General features: G+C 40.2%; 3 protein-coding genes across 13 annotated transcripts in view; 1 reads left to right on the forward strand and 2 right to left on the reverse strand.

Annotated features, from left to right (window-relative positions):
* clcn2a (chloride channel, voltage-sensitive 2a) overlaps nt 1-478 on the forward strand; it is a gene marked incomplete at both ends in the record, with an annotated part of 38,863 nt that extends 38,385 nt beyond the window's left edge. The window contains one exon of the mRNA XM_079451632.1: nt 26-478. Coding sequence (XP_079307758.1) covers nt 26-478 — 453 coding nt within the window. The remainder of the gene's footprint in view (nt 1-25) is intronic.
* Nucleotides 479-3,619: 3,141 nt separating this feature from the next.
* On the reverse strand, nt 3,620-10,455 carry fam131aa (family with sequence similarity 131 member Aa). The gene is made up of 5 exons (XM_079451933.1): nt 10,255-10,455; nt 7,453-7,540; nt 7,186-7,371; nt 6,314-6,451; nt 3,620-5,659 (listed from the first exon to the last, which is right to left on the reverse strand). Exons 1-5 carry the CDS (start codon nt 10,306-10,308, stop codon nt 5,199-5,201), a joined length of 927 nt encoding a protein of 308 aa, XP_079308059.1. The 5' UTR covers nt 10,309-10,455; the 3' UTR covers nt 3,620-5,198.
* Nucleotides 10,456-11,397: 942 nt separating this feature from the next.
* eif4g1a (eukaryotic translation initiation factor 4 gamma, 1a) overlaps nt 11,398-12,905 on the reverse strand; it is a 31,742-nt gene continuing 30,234 nt past the window's right edge. For all 11 annotated transcript variants that reach the window (XM_079451764.1, XM_079451767.1, XM_079451763.1 and 8 more), the window contains one exon: nt 11,398-12,867. In XM_079451764.1, the coding sequence (XP_079307890.1) occupies nt 12,686-12,867 (182 nt within the window). In that variant the 3' untranslated portion in view covers nt 11,398-12,685. The remainder of the gene's footprint in view (nt 12,868-12,905) is intronic.

Here is a 12,905-nt window from a genome sequence, read left to right on the forward strand (position 1 = left end):
AATTTAATGATGTGTCTGTCTGCAGCTCCGTAAGGCCATCGAGGGGTCTGTAACAGTGACCGGTGTAAAAGTTCGTCCCCCGCTGGCCAGCTTCCGTGACAGCGGAAACAGCAGCAGCGTTTCAGAAGTTACCGAGCTCCATAAGCTCTGGAGTCGTCACAAGAGCCTGTCGTTGCCACGGGAACCCAACCTCCCTGACCTGGAAGACCAAGGGGAGCAGCCGTCTGAAGCCAGCCTGGTAAATGAGACCGAATGCACAGAGCTGTCCAGTCAGAACAGCCCCTTACATACAGATGACCAATCAGAGCTGCCCTATGTCGATACCACCCCCCAAGAGGAGCATCTGCCAAAGCTCCCCTATGACTGTACCCACCCACTTCAGGACGACTCGGAGACAGTCAATGAGCATTGCCCGACCCAGAGCAAGGAACCTTTGAGTGAGGGAAGCCCCTTGCACTCGAAGGGTCAACTGGAATGACAGCTGCTTGCTATTGATAATGCACACTTCATTTACACCATTAACCGGATCGCGAAGTCAAGGTGTGGAGGTCGAATGTGGAAGACATTTAAGCAGTGAAGCACACTGTCCGTTCTGTACTAATCAAACCCCCAATCGCTTGTCCCTCACAAAAAACATGGCGCGTGTGTATGTCTACATTCTGCAGTGTGACCGATGCTTGTGTATCATGTTGGTAGGATGCGACAGTCAGGTTTTCTGTTTATGATGTCAGAAAATCAGGGTGGCACATAGTCAGGGGGGGCAAAACCAGGCCTATAGTGCGGATGTCTCACTCAGCCCACAAAAATGTACTCCCCACCCCAGAGATTTTAGCGAAGGCCCTGTAAACCACAAGGGGTGATCAGTTTTGAACAAGTGGAATGTATTTTCATCCCAAAGTCTGCGAATGTTGATTTCTTGCTTTTCTGTACATGTGTGCGTGCAAGTGTTTCGGCTTTTACGCAAGTGATAGAGAGTGCGCGAGAGTGACTCAGCTGCACCTAGCCAACGCACCCATCTGGTGCCGACACTTTAAATCCAAATAAAATTGTCTGTGAGAGCGAAACTACAATTTCGCTCTAAATATAGCCCTTAATAACCCACACTGCGAGGAAACACGGAGGGAGGGGGAGTTAAGGAAAACCAATGGGTGGGCAAGAGACGCCGCAGAAGACATGGAGGGAACAAGTACATGATGCAGGGGACAAAAATGAGGCCGGATGGATTCACAAAAGAGAAAAGACGGGAGAAGGAAGAGTAGATGGAAAACGAATAGCAGTGCCACAGGAGCTTCCATCCAGGGCAGTTTAAAAGCACATTGTAATTAGCATTCAAATGACACAAACCTTTTCCATACCTAAAGGATCAGAAAACATGCACATGGTTTGTTCCCTGTAATTATAATGATAGCCCACAACATGTAGACATGTTAAGCATGCTCAGATCTGTATATGATTCAGGACCAGGGTGTAGTGTAGCTGCCTGGCTGTTCCAAATATTTCAGAGCATCTTCCCTCACAATATCGATCTCATGGAGACTCCAAGTGGAGAAATGGAACCTTTTATTCCTTTTTAATTATATGCATGCGCCCCAATGCAGTCTTTGCATGCTTACACACTTGCACAAACAATACACATTATGGACCGCGGGACTGGCTTTTTAGCCAGCCATTAAGACGATCATTCATGGCTGTTATGTGTTACTTCACCGGAAAGAACTGATTGGTTGATCCTGGATAAAAAAAATCTGCATGTATTCACGAGATGTACGTCTCACATGACCACACCAATGCACGCAGTTATTCAAAAGAGTTGCGAAGCGATATCTGCCGTGTAGACTGAGTGCTGTGTTCTCGCGTTAGATCTGTCTATCCAGCCTTTGTATAAATGTCATCGCAGTAACAGAGACACTTTGTGGTCACTGTGCAGATCTCATCCAGCACTTATTGAATCATTCAAGTATTAAAATGTGTTTCATTAGAATGATGGGTGTTCTGTGTACCTGCAATCTTGTCATATTGTGTTTTTACTTTTACACGTAAAGCTTTTTAAAATTAAGTTGGAGCTTTGTGCAATAATGTTATATCCTTGAAAGAAATGTTTGCAAAATGATTTTACCGAACACTGACTGTATTTCTAGAGTGCATATTATTTTTAACATGTTTAAAAAGCACATTAGTTATAAATATAATATAATCCAACAGACAAGCAAGGGTAGGCAATACCGTTCATACAGTATATATACTTTTACAATGCCTTCACAATAATTAACATGTTTACTGGACTGTAAGTGGATTTATTCACATATTCACATTTGAACCTAACATGAGAATGTTCTGTTTGCATCAGAATTGTGGTTGAATGACGCTATGCAGTATAGCACAAGTACCCTAGACAACGTATTAGCAGAGCAAGCCAGCGTCTGAATTATGTTTCATATTTGTGCACTGCAATGGGGGATAAAGATTTGATATCAGATCAAGACAAGTGGACCAAAACCATAACCATGCACTCGACTTCTTGACACAGCCTCTCTTTCAGAAATGTCTCATTTTGGTTTCTGTGAGTCTTATGTTCAATATGGCTGCACTAATCAGCTGTTTTAACAGGAATAACTTCAGCTAATAATTATCTTTAGATATGTTGTGTCATGGTTTGTCTCTGTTTGCTGCAGTTTAAATCAAACCCATGGGGTGTTAATTGTCTGCTGATATGCCGCACATTCAGTGTAGAGTTAAGCAATAAGTCTGCTCCCATATCTTTAAATGTTTTTGATAAATAATTTGCTAGAACAGAATACAGGGTAAAGTGGTATGTAAATAAACTCAGTTCACATACCCTGTACATATAGAGATAAGCATTTTGAATCAGCTGTCGCCATTATTTTTCAGAAAACATGGAATTGTTTTGTACATCAGTAAATATTAAATTTCAGCTTTAAAGGTTGTTTCTGTCTTTTTTACGGTGTATCTTAGGAAAACAGTGTTGAGTTAATGAGTAATTATTTGTCCCATTTTCAGTGACAATATTTGAGTATCCTTAAATGGATTCTTGGGTATAGACTTTACAACTGTGAAAGAAAAAAAACAGTGTAGCTGTCACAGTATTCATAAACTTCGAAAAAATATTTTTACTTTGAGGCCGCCATTTGTTTGGGTCAAAAGCTGTGATGTCAAATGGTTGCAGCCTAAACCTGTTTTGCAACCGCAAAAGGATATTATCCGACAGAACCTCATATTTACTGAAGATCTGATTTGTGCATCTGTGTTTATTTTGGCTGCCTAGCTTTGCTTGCAACCAGTTTACGTCATTGAAAAAGAACATGGCGGCCTCCTTAGGTTAAATTTGAGTATTACATTTAGGTTTTTTTTGAAGAATTTAAAATATTGGATGTGTTTCTAACGACAAATGCTAGTAGTGTAAGGCTATTACAACGCATTAAGCCATACATCTCTCTATACACCGGGTTCCCTTTAAAAATATGATTAGCTTGAGACACCATATGATGTTGCATACCCAGATGGCAAAGATGATGGTGTTTTTGTGTTTTCTGCATAGAATCATCCTACATAATGAAAAGAACATTCTGTAAATATATATCTGTGATATTGACGTTGTTTTCACAGACTGGGTCACAATTTATTTAATGGTGAATCAACGATGAGATTCGAGAATAACTAATTTAACATTAATTCAACGTGAAATCAAGTCTCTTTGCTGTGAAAATGAACAGTTTGCCAATTTCAGGAAAAATAATCAAATCAGCATTGAAACTTATGAATATACACATAACTTTAATGCAATCATAATTCTCACATCTGACCTCACATTTTTATACAAACATTTAAAAAACTTCATGGGGGTTTTGCACATTCACGTCATGACATTACCGGTCCATATCGAGGAAAATATGACAGAATGTGGTAACTTAACTTATGGGTTTTACACTGCCTTTCCTCCATGCTTCTGCAACATATGAATACAGCTTGGAAAGAGACTGTAAGGCATTGGAAAGGCATTGCACATAGTCTTCCTGCCTACTCTTTTACTGTAACGTAATGTAAGCCGCATCTCAAGGTTGTACAAACTAGTTGCTTCAAAAACCTGTTCATTCAGCAGCCAATCACATATAAAACATCTACTGAAGTGAAGCTGAAGATCAGAGTGAACGGAAAAATGATAAAGGATTCTCACTCGTTTCATAATATACATCACACAGTGATCATAATAATAACAGGCACATTCTATTCAGAGATACGACGCCCCGTCGAAGCAGATCAACTCCCACTGCACCTCAGCTCTGCTGGAGCAAGCCAAAACACACAAGCACTTCCAGCGTGACATCTAATCCAAATGAAAATAACGAACTTCATTGGTCATGTCTCTCAGGAAAGGCTGAAGTATTAACCACATCGCAAATTTACAATGAGCATTACGTCACTTTTGAACGGTCACGGAAGAAAATCACATTTTCCTCACAGACATATTCCAGACGGTCCTGGTGTGTCGTCACTCACAGATAATGAGCATCCGGAACACGGCGGGTGCCAAAGTGGACACCGGTACCGTTATGTCACTTTCGTACTGTTCGATGGTCACACGAGAAAACGGTTCTCTTCCTTTTTTTACTTGCTTAAAAGAAATAAAAACATCACAGAGATAAAAAGGCGTGGATACAGAGGACCAGATAAATCATGAAGAAAACAAATCATTGGCTGCATCTGAAGCCTAACAAAGTCAGCCAACGACTTTTGTGTATGTGTACCTCGTAGCGGCTTCTTAGCGGCTTCCAAGTTTTAGCGGTAAAAATGACTACATTGAGAATATATAACCACATTCTTATTTATCAGAAGAAATAAAAAAGTTGAGATAATATTAACTTATTCCTTTAAAAAATTTATGATTTCCACCAACTGTCCCACCTGCACGCATTGGATTGTGGGATGTCACAGACAGCGAAGGAAACGACTATGCAGACTTCAAAACCCAACCAGATGAAGGCATCTTAGAAGACTGGATGTTACACAAACACTGGATTCGATATGAATATCCCCAACTCCCTATACTACGTGTGAAGGCAGCATTTTTCGCTTTCAGACACAGCCACGGTCTCTGAATGCATAACAGACTGGACAAACACTTCACAGAAGGGAATACTACAAAGGGACCAAGACAATAGGACGAGAGAGAGCGCACAATGTCACTGCTTTGAACCTTCTTCCTGTTCTTCTTCCTCCCCCACCTCATCAAAAGACAAAGCTCCAGACATATCAGAGATGCTTCTGCAGTGTCTGTACCAGCGGATGACTTCCTGAAAGACGTTGTCCTCTCCTTCCTCCACATCTCCTCCATCCTCTTCGTCCTCAGGTGTGAGACCGGATTCAGAGTAGGAAGCGGAGTAGTAGCACGAGTCTCCCTTGCTCCACAGAGGCCTGCGATCTGCTTTTGAGGCCCTATCTTCCTCCTCCTGTGAAAGTTGAGGTTCTTCAGCCCCCTGTGGTTCTTCCTCAGAGCTGTTTGGCTCAGTCTGGGTAGAGGACAGTTCCTGCGAGGTCCAGTCTCCGTCTGACTGAATGAGCAGGCCATCGGAGGACTGGATTTCAGCATCGTCGGTCTCAGCCTGATTTGACACTGGGCAGCTCTGATTGGACAGTACAGCATCTGAGGAAGAAGCAGAGTAAGAACATATACGAACACAGATTGGAGAAGGTTGAAACAAAAATATACATGTACAAAGAAGTCAGGTAAGAATGAGCCCAAAAACAAGAATAGGAACAAACACAATATAACATGATACAAATAAAAATAAAGAAAGAGTGGAAGGGTAAAAAGTAGAAGTTAAAAAATGGTTCACACAGATGGATTACAAATCGAATTTGTGACCGAAAATCACCCTTAAAAAATTGCTGCTTCAAAAGGTTCTTCACAGCGGTGGCACAGAATATCTTTGGTTTCCCAAAGAACTAAGGGCTGGAATACACTACATGACTCAGATTTGCCCAGATTTTCAGTCTGGCAGAAAGTTAACATTACTATTGTCACCTGAGTATTGTTGTGAATTAAATGCATAATTAATTTTATAAAAACGTATTGAGATATTAAAGTCCTACCCCAACCTTAACCTAAAACTTAATTCTATGAATAAAAATGAATTTGAAGTCTTGAATCAATTTTATTGAAAACAAATGCCTTTACGATCTGTAATGTGATCAATCACATATTGGTGGGCGCTCCGCCGGGCTATTTTTTTAAAAGTTGTGTAATGTATTCCAGACTTAAGGTTCTTAGAAGAATCGACATTGTATGCAAGCTTACCTGAGCTCTGAGTTGTTGTGATTTGCTCGTCGTTGACACTGGGATCTCCTTCACAAGACTCATCATCCATATCTTCCTCATCTACAGAGGTCCAGGCACGAAGCTTTGCCTCTGCTATGGCAAACTGCTCAGCCACACCTACAGACAGGCAAACATGTAAACAACATGAAGGAATTTATGTAAGATATACAGGGATATACAAGAAACCTTTTTAACAAAGATGCAGCAGAAGCTTTCTGCTGATGGTTTCTTAAAATCTGCAGTTGAGACATGTGGCTTATGATAGAGGAAAGGAAAGCGCAGAGGATTAGCAGGTGTAGTTGTGTGACTGTAGTCTAATTTAACACCGTCTGCTGAAGCTTCCAGTTCATGACGAAAGATCTAAAGGTCCTTATTAAAAGAACTAAAAACACATTTTTCTTAATTTATTTTCAGTAATATGAATGATAACAGCATTCAATGCCTTTTTTGTCTTCCCTGATACATTGAAATAAACATCTGTAACGCTGCAGAAATAAGTGAACTCCAAGAAAGCTGAAAAGTGATCGGTTCCAGGACCTAAAATATGCACTTATATAATAATGTTTTATTGTTAATAATGACAATTAACGTTCATAATAATAAATGTAATAATTTTATAAATATGGAAAATATTTTAAATCTGCCACCCACACCACATAACTATGTGAACTGCAAAAGGATAAAAAGTTATAAAATATGAAAAGCATTTTTTTAAATGGTGTAGCACCTAAACCACGAACCTTATACATTCATATAAATTTCAACCTAAAATCTTTATGTTGAAAAACAAAAGTAATCTCCTTGGCGAGAGATCTACAGCTGCACTAATAGGGAAAAAAGAACACACCCACCTGCTGCAAATCGGGCCTCCTGTTCCCCCTCACTGAGATGGGAGTACGAGTTAAAGTGGGACTGCAGTGTAGCAGATGGAGGGTCTAAGGGCTTAGACCAGCCTTTCCACTCAATCAGATGTGCCACCCGTCCCTGAGCCATAGCCGTGGGTTTGGTCACGTGATCCTTTACCACCTGTGAGATGCCTGGAAAGCAAAAAGGACAGTTAGCGATCAAAACTTAATAATAAGTGTGACTGCTTAAGAATGGAGCTATAACCGTTTAACCGTTAAATGATGATCTGGCCAGAGCTGCAATTTCCTGGATGCTGAGGGATTTTCTTGATTTGGGGAGCATATCAATAGGGTCATCAACCTGAAAAATTAAACAAGAGACATAGCAGAAGCAATGAGGCAATCCAAATATTATTTATACCATTGTGGGAAGATTCAGGTCCGATTTAGTTTTAAGTTGTTTTTTATTATTTGCTTAATATAATCTTAACATCAGCAGCAAGAATTATCTTTTTATTAAATAATCTGATAAGTAATTTAATGTTAATGACTTGCATGTTGTTTTTTTTATAACTCTACAAAAACTGTGTTTTACGGTCCATTAAGACGGTTTAATCGAAGCAATTTTCTACAAATATTTTTTTCTACAGCTCTGTTATCAGTACATGCACATAGTATGTGTGTTCTTAAAGAGAAATCACTGCTCTTTAACGCTTTCCATTAAATCAGGAATTACATCGAAGTGAGGCAAATGTTGAGTTAAAAGTCTACAATTTTAAATCTCAGTATAAGCGGACACATGCTATGTCTCACAATACAACAAATTCAACAAAACTCAATAAAATAATTGAATAACTGATATGGCCTCGATATCTAGTGGGTTTATATCAGTACTCAACTGTAGAATCAGAGCAGATTGACACTAGAACATATAGGTCACCAAAACCTTGCTAATAACGTTCCTTACCTTATGCTGACGCAAATCTCTCACAGAATTAATTGATGTTTTCAACTAAGTAAGAAGCAATAGGACCTCCAAATGAAAGTTAAGCCTATAAGGCTTGAGACATTTTAAGCTCCACCCCAGAAACACATGCCAAATCGGTCAATGAATCATTTTGACGATTGCACGCTTTAAGTTAGATTAGAAGATTGATGCTTATGGTAGTGACATTGGCAGCTCACATATCTGTGAGATTGATAATGAAAGCACCTCAGACATCTTTGGCCAATCATGACTCTTCCTGTGGTTGCTAATTTGCAAACAGCATTCAATGGCATGTCAGGGAATATTAGCCAACAGTCCTCAACAGGATAATAAAACGTCTGGCCACAGCTGGGGGCTAATGACCTGTGGCATTTCATATTAATGGGTTACATGATCAAAATCTGAACTGACGCGACATCCATCGGTCTAAAAAGAGACTGTTGCATCCGATTGTCCTGCATACCTTTCAGAAACAGATCCAGTTTCTATTTTCAATTTAGGTGAGGTGAAGCATTTGTAAACCACAAAGCATAAGTAGGCCACTATGCCATGCTGTATTTTAACATCAACTCCCCCATCATCACACACACAAACAAAATACCACACAGGTGGTTTAGAAACGCACATGCTCATTAGAAAAAAAGCAGCTCGTGAAGAAGATTGCAGAGGCGCCAGCCATCTTTTAGTTCGGTAATTGGGTCAAATATTTCTGTGATTTGGGGTTAGCCGTTAAATTAGATGTGAAGCACGCTGGTCAAAATCATTGGAATGAGATAAATTAAACCTTAAATCAAAAGATATGAACAAATTGTGATTTGTACATTTTTGTTGATTATTAATTTATATTGATATTTGCGCATAAACAGCTGTCTATGACGTAAAGACCAAAACATTTCAATGTTAGTTTATTTAAGCTTTAACTCTCGGCAGTTGTCCATTAAACATTTAGTACACACACACACACACACATGTATATATTTATTATATATGTAGTAGATTTCAAGCTTTTATAACAGTAAACAACCACATTCATATACAAAGGCAGTTAAATTTTCCTCTAGTATAAAATACTAAATTTAGCATATGTCAAAAATCAAGCAATAAGGTAAAAGGTATATTTAAGAATGACCTGTTATACCCATATTCTATTGTGTATTTGGACATACTATAAGTGGGAGCAAACAATGAGCCTATGGATTGAGCATCTTGAAAAAATAATGCGGTGCTTCTCAACAAGCACTGTGCGTGTGCACGATAAACAAACAAACAAACATGATTAGGCTTTTAAGGTCAAACGTATTCCATTAATCGCAACCGATATTTGGTCGCGCCGAACGGTAAAGCGCGTTAAATAGGCCGAGCGCGCGCCACCTGAGCTCAATTCAAGGAAAGCAACACAGTGCAGTTAACGCAATATAAGGCACGGTCGTTATAGCAACAGGTAACCCGTGAACCATCTGTCCCTGAGCATCATTAATTCCCATTGACCATGCACGACACGCAGCCACAGCTCTATGAAGTGTGCCGTTGTATCCGAGCCATTAGGGTTTATTGTGTTTCTGATGCATCGACGGTGTCACAATCTTTCCAAATAAACAGCCTACGTTGTGCATCACGCATCGCCCGTGCTTTACACGCGAACGTTTTCATTCAGAAGAAAGTTATGTGAAACACACATGCACGTTTTCTCAAATATAATTAAATAAATGGCACAAATAATTGGTTACTTTCACGTGCATTTTTTTGCGGTTAATTGGAGGCTAATGTGACAGATTAGGCCCCGTTAGATGAATCTCATCTCTGAAGTGAGGGTGACACAACACACGATCCAAAGTAACGGAGCCCAAGAAATGATTGACCGATTGATGAGGAGAGATCGTGTTCATAAACAACAGCGCAACAGCGTGTACTGGCAATAGGCGACCGCTGTCTCCACCAACTATTATTCAGCCCACGGTACGTGACGGCCTATTGCTATCTCAACACAACAACACATGCATTACATCGATCAAAAGCAGGAACACCGAAGCCGCTGTTAAAAAACCCCGGATAGGGCATTTCGTCGGTGACTCGGGGTGCGCGCTTACCTTTAGATTCAGTTGGGGTAGTGCTGTCAAAAGCATTGCACATGGATACAGCATTGGCCTCGGATCTGAAGAGAAGAATCCCGAAGCCGTCTTCGGCAGCGAATAACAGACCACCACCTTTTCTTCAGCATCAGAGAGAGGGGCAGAAACGAGTGCCGTTAACCCACGAGACGCATCGTCCCCACCACACTGAATCTCTCTGACAGCGTCATTCCACCTGTAATGCGCGCGCTCTTAAAGACATACGCGCGCGCGCAGAGCTGGTGTGAAGGGTGCAACGCGTGTCGATTTTCCCTATAGCGTGTGTTGTGCATTCTCTATGTTAAGAACGTATGCATGTTGCAGTTTGTAAAGCAGTCACGAACACCCTCGTCACGTTCTTCACCTGCTACTGCACCTCGCGTACACGTAAAAAGCAGCACACCACATATACAACACGAACACATTATACAGACATATAGCATTATTTTGGCAATCTTTCTCGCGCTTCGAAGGCATCAAAACCGACTAACATTTCAAGGTCGAGAAGGAAAGATAAAAGCACACTGTGCTCCCTTATGCAACCAGTGTAGAGGAAAACAAATCATCTTTAATTCAGCACCAGTCAGAAGCCATAACAGCAGATGTGCATGAGATGCATGGAAAAAGTGTAAGCAGCTGGTCACGTCTCAAGGGTGGACTGTCGTTTAAAATAACTACCGGAACTATGTCTATCTTCTGTGAGCAGGTTAGTCTCATGATCTTGGGCATAAGATGAACATTGTTAAAGCGTGGTAATACATACTCGTAGCCAGCATGCATCAAGCTTCTTCAGGAATCTCTTTGGGCAGTTGACAAATACAGTGTCCTGTGGTGTGACAGTATTAACACGGTTTTCTAGATTGCTATGTTTTTGTAATATAAAAATGGCATAAGAGATTATTTTCATTTTTGCCAAAACACCTCAGGACGCATGCACGTCTCTTAAGAATGTTAGACTCAAAACAAACACTTAGACATTATTGAAGATGAATGTAAAGCGCATCGTGTAGTCAATTTTGGCCAAATTACAGCTTTTCACATTCATGACTAAATACCGCAGCAGCAGGTTGGTGCCTCTTTGTAAATATCACGCCCTCTTCTGGCAGAAAGATGAGTTACAGTGGTAATGCTACAAATAAACCACACTGCAGTACTTTTCGTTTTCAACACACAGCAGTAAACCTAACACGTCTGCCCCAAGACTCCACAAGCAACTTGAAAGTCTTTTATTATTTGCAATGTTTCAACTCTCCAACGTTTCCAGTTCGATGCGAAAGCATTAATTCCTTAAATAATAAAGAGCAAAAAATATTTACACAATTCGTTTCAATAAAACTAATCAACTGATCATTTAAGCACCTCTTACCATGTGGAAGAAAACAAATCTTAAATACAGGGAATCTGCCATTTCTGTTGGAAAAAAAATAAATGGCATTACATCAGATTTTTTTACTTTTAATTTCTGAAAATAAAACGAAAAAACATTTCCATGTATATGTACAGAATGCTCCTGAAATGGGTTTCCACTTTGCAAGCAGAAAAGGCTTTAGGATCATTGCTGTCATTTCATCAAGTTGATTTTTTTATATATGCTTCAAGTTTGAATGATTTCTCTTAAAAATCCACTGCAGGCTTGCTCAAGCAGGGCTTCTACGAAGACCCTGATCAGTTCTTCAAGAGAGGTAAGATGCAAAAGTGTGGGGTAGGAGGCAGGACATGGATGGCTTGTTTAGGAAGCATGTTGGACCTCCCTCCTCTTCCAGCAGCACTAAAAAGGTCTAAAAGGTCAAAGTCACCATCCTCCTGAAGTTCAACAGGTCTACCCCTTACTAAATTATATAGGAAGCAAAAAAGGGGGGAATACAAACACCACTCAAATTTCATGTGTCACCGAGAATTCAGCAAATACATTTCTCCTTTGTCGATTTAAAAACACGAATTCGTCTCACGCATGTGAAAGAACAAACCCTATCGTAAAGGCTCCATGTTTGATCTGACATTACAAACCTAAAAGACATGATCACCATCATACACTCCTCTACACATGATGTATGACATCACATCTGCTCTGTCACACAACACATTGCATATAAATCTATATTAACATGTAAGAGCAGCGTTGGTTTGTACAGTTTAAGAATTTCTCAAAATATAAATGACAATGAATCGTTAACACGCTTAAGCATTCCTGCAGATCTTTTTTTACATTTTATTTAGTTTTTGGTGGACTTCAGCCACAAGAGATAGAGCGCAAAAGAAATGACGAGAATGATTGTAGTTTATATCTGAGCCACCCTCAACAGATAAGACTGGCTTCATAAGGATCAAGTTCAGTCTGTTTGTCCGATGTCCTCCTCAAGTCTCCAGCACTGGTTTTCGTCCAGTGCTTCCGGACCACTATGGTTCAGAATTAGCTGTTGTCAGACTCATCCTCAGCGTTCCGTAACCAAGTGAAGAAGGCAGTGACGGACTTCAGGGCCACACCCTTCCCAAGTTGCTCTGCCGGGTCTTTGCTGGACTCCCATTTGTAGAAGGCCTCCTCCTTTATCACGTCCTCATCATATAGAGCGTCAAAGAACATGCGGAGTAAATCTAGGTAAAAGAAACAATGCTATTTATCTACACGCACA

This window comes from Barbatula barbatula (assembly GCF_947034865.1).
Source record: "Barbatula barbatula genome assembly, chromosome: 3".
NCBI lineage: Eukaryota > Metazoa > Chordata > Actinopteri > Cypriniformes > Nemacheilidae > Barbatula > Barbatula barbatula.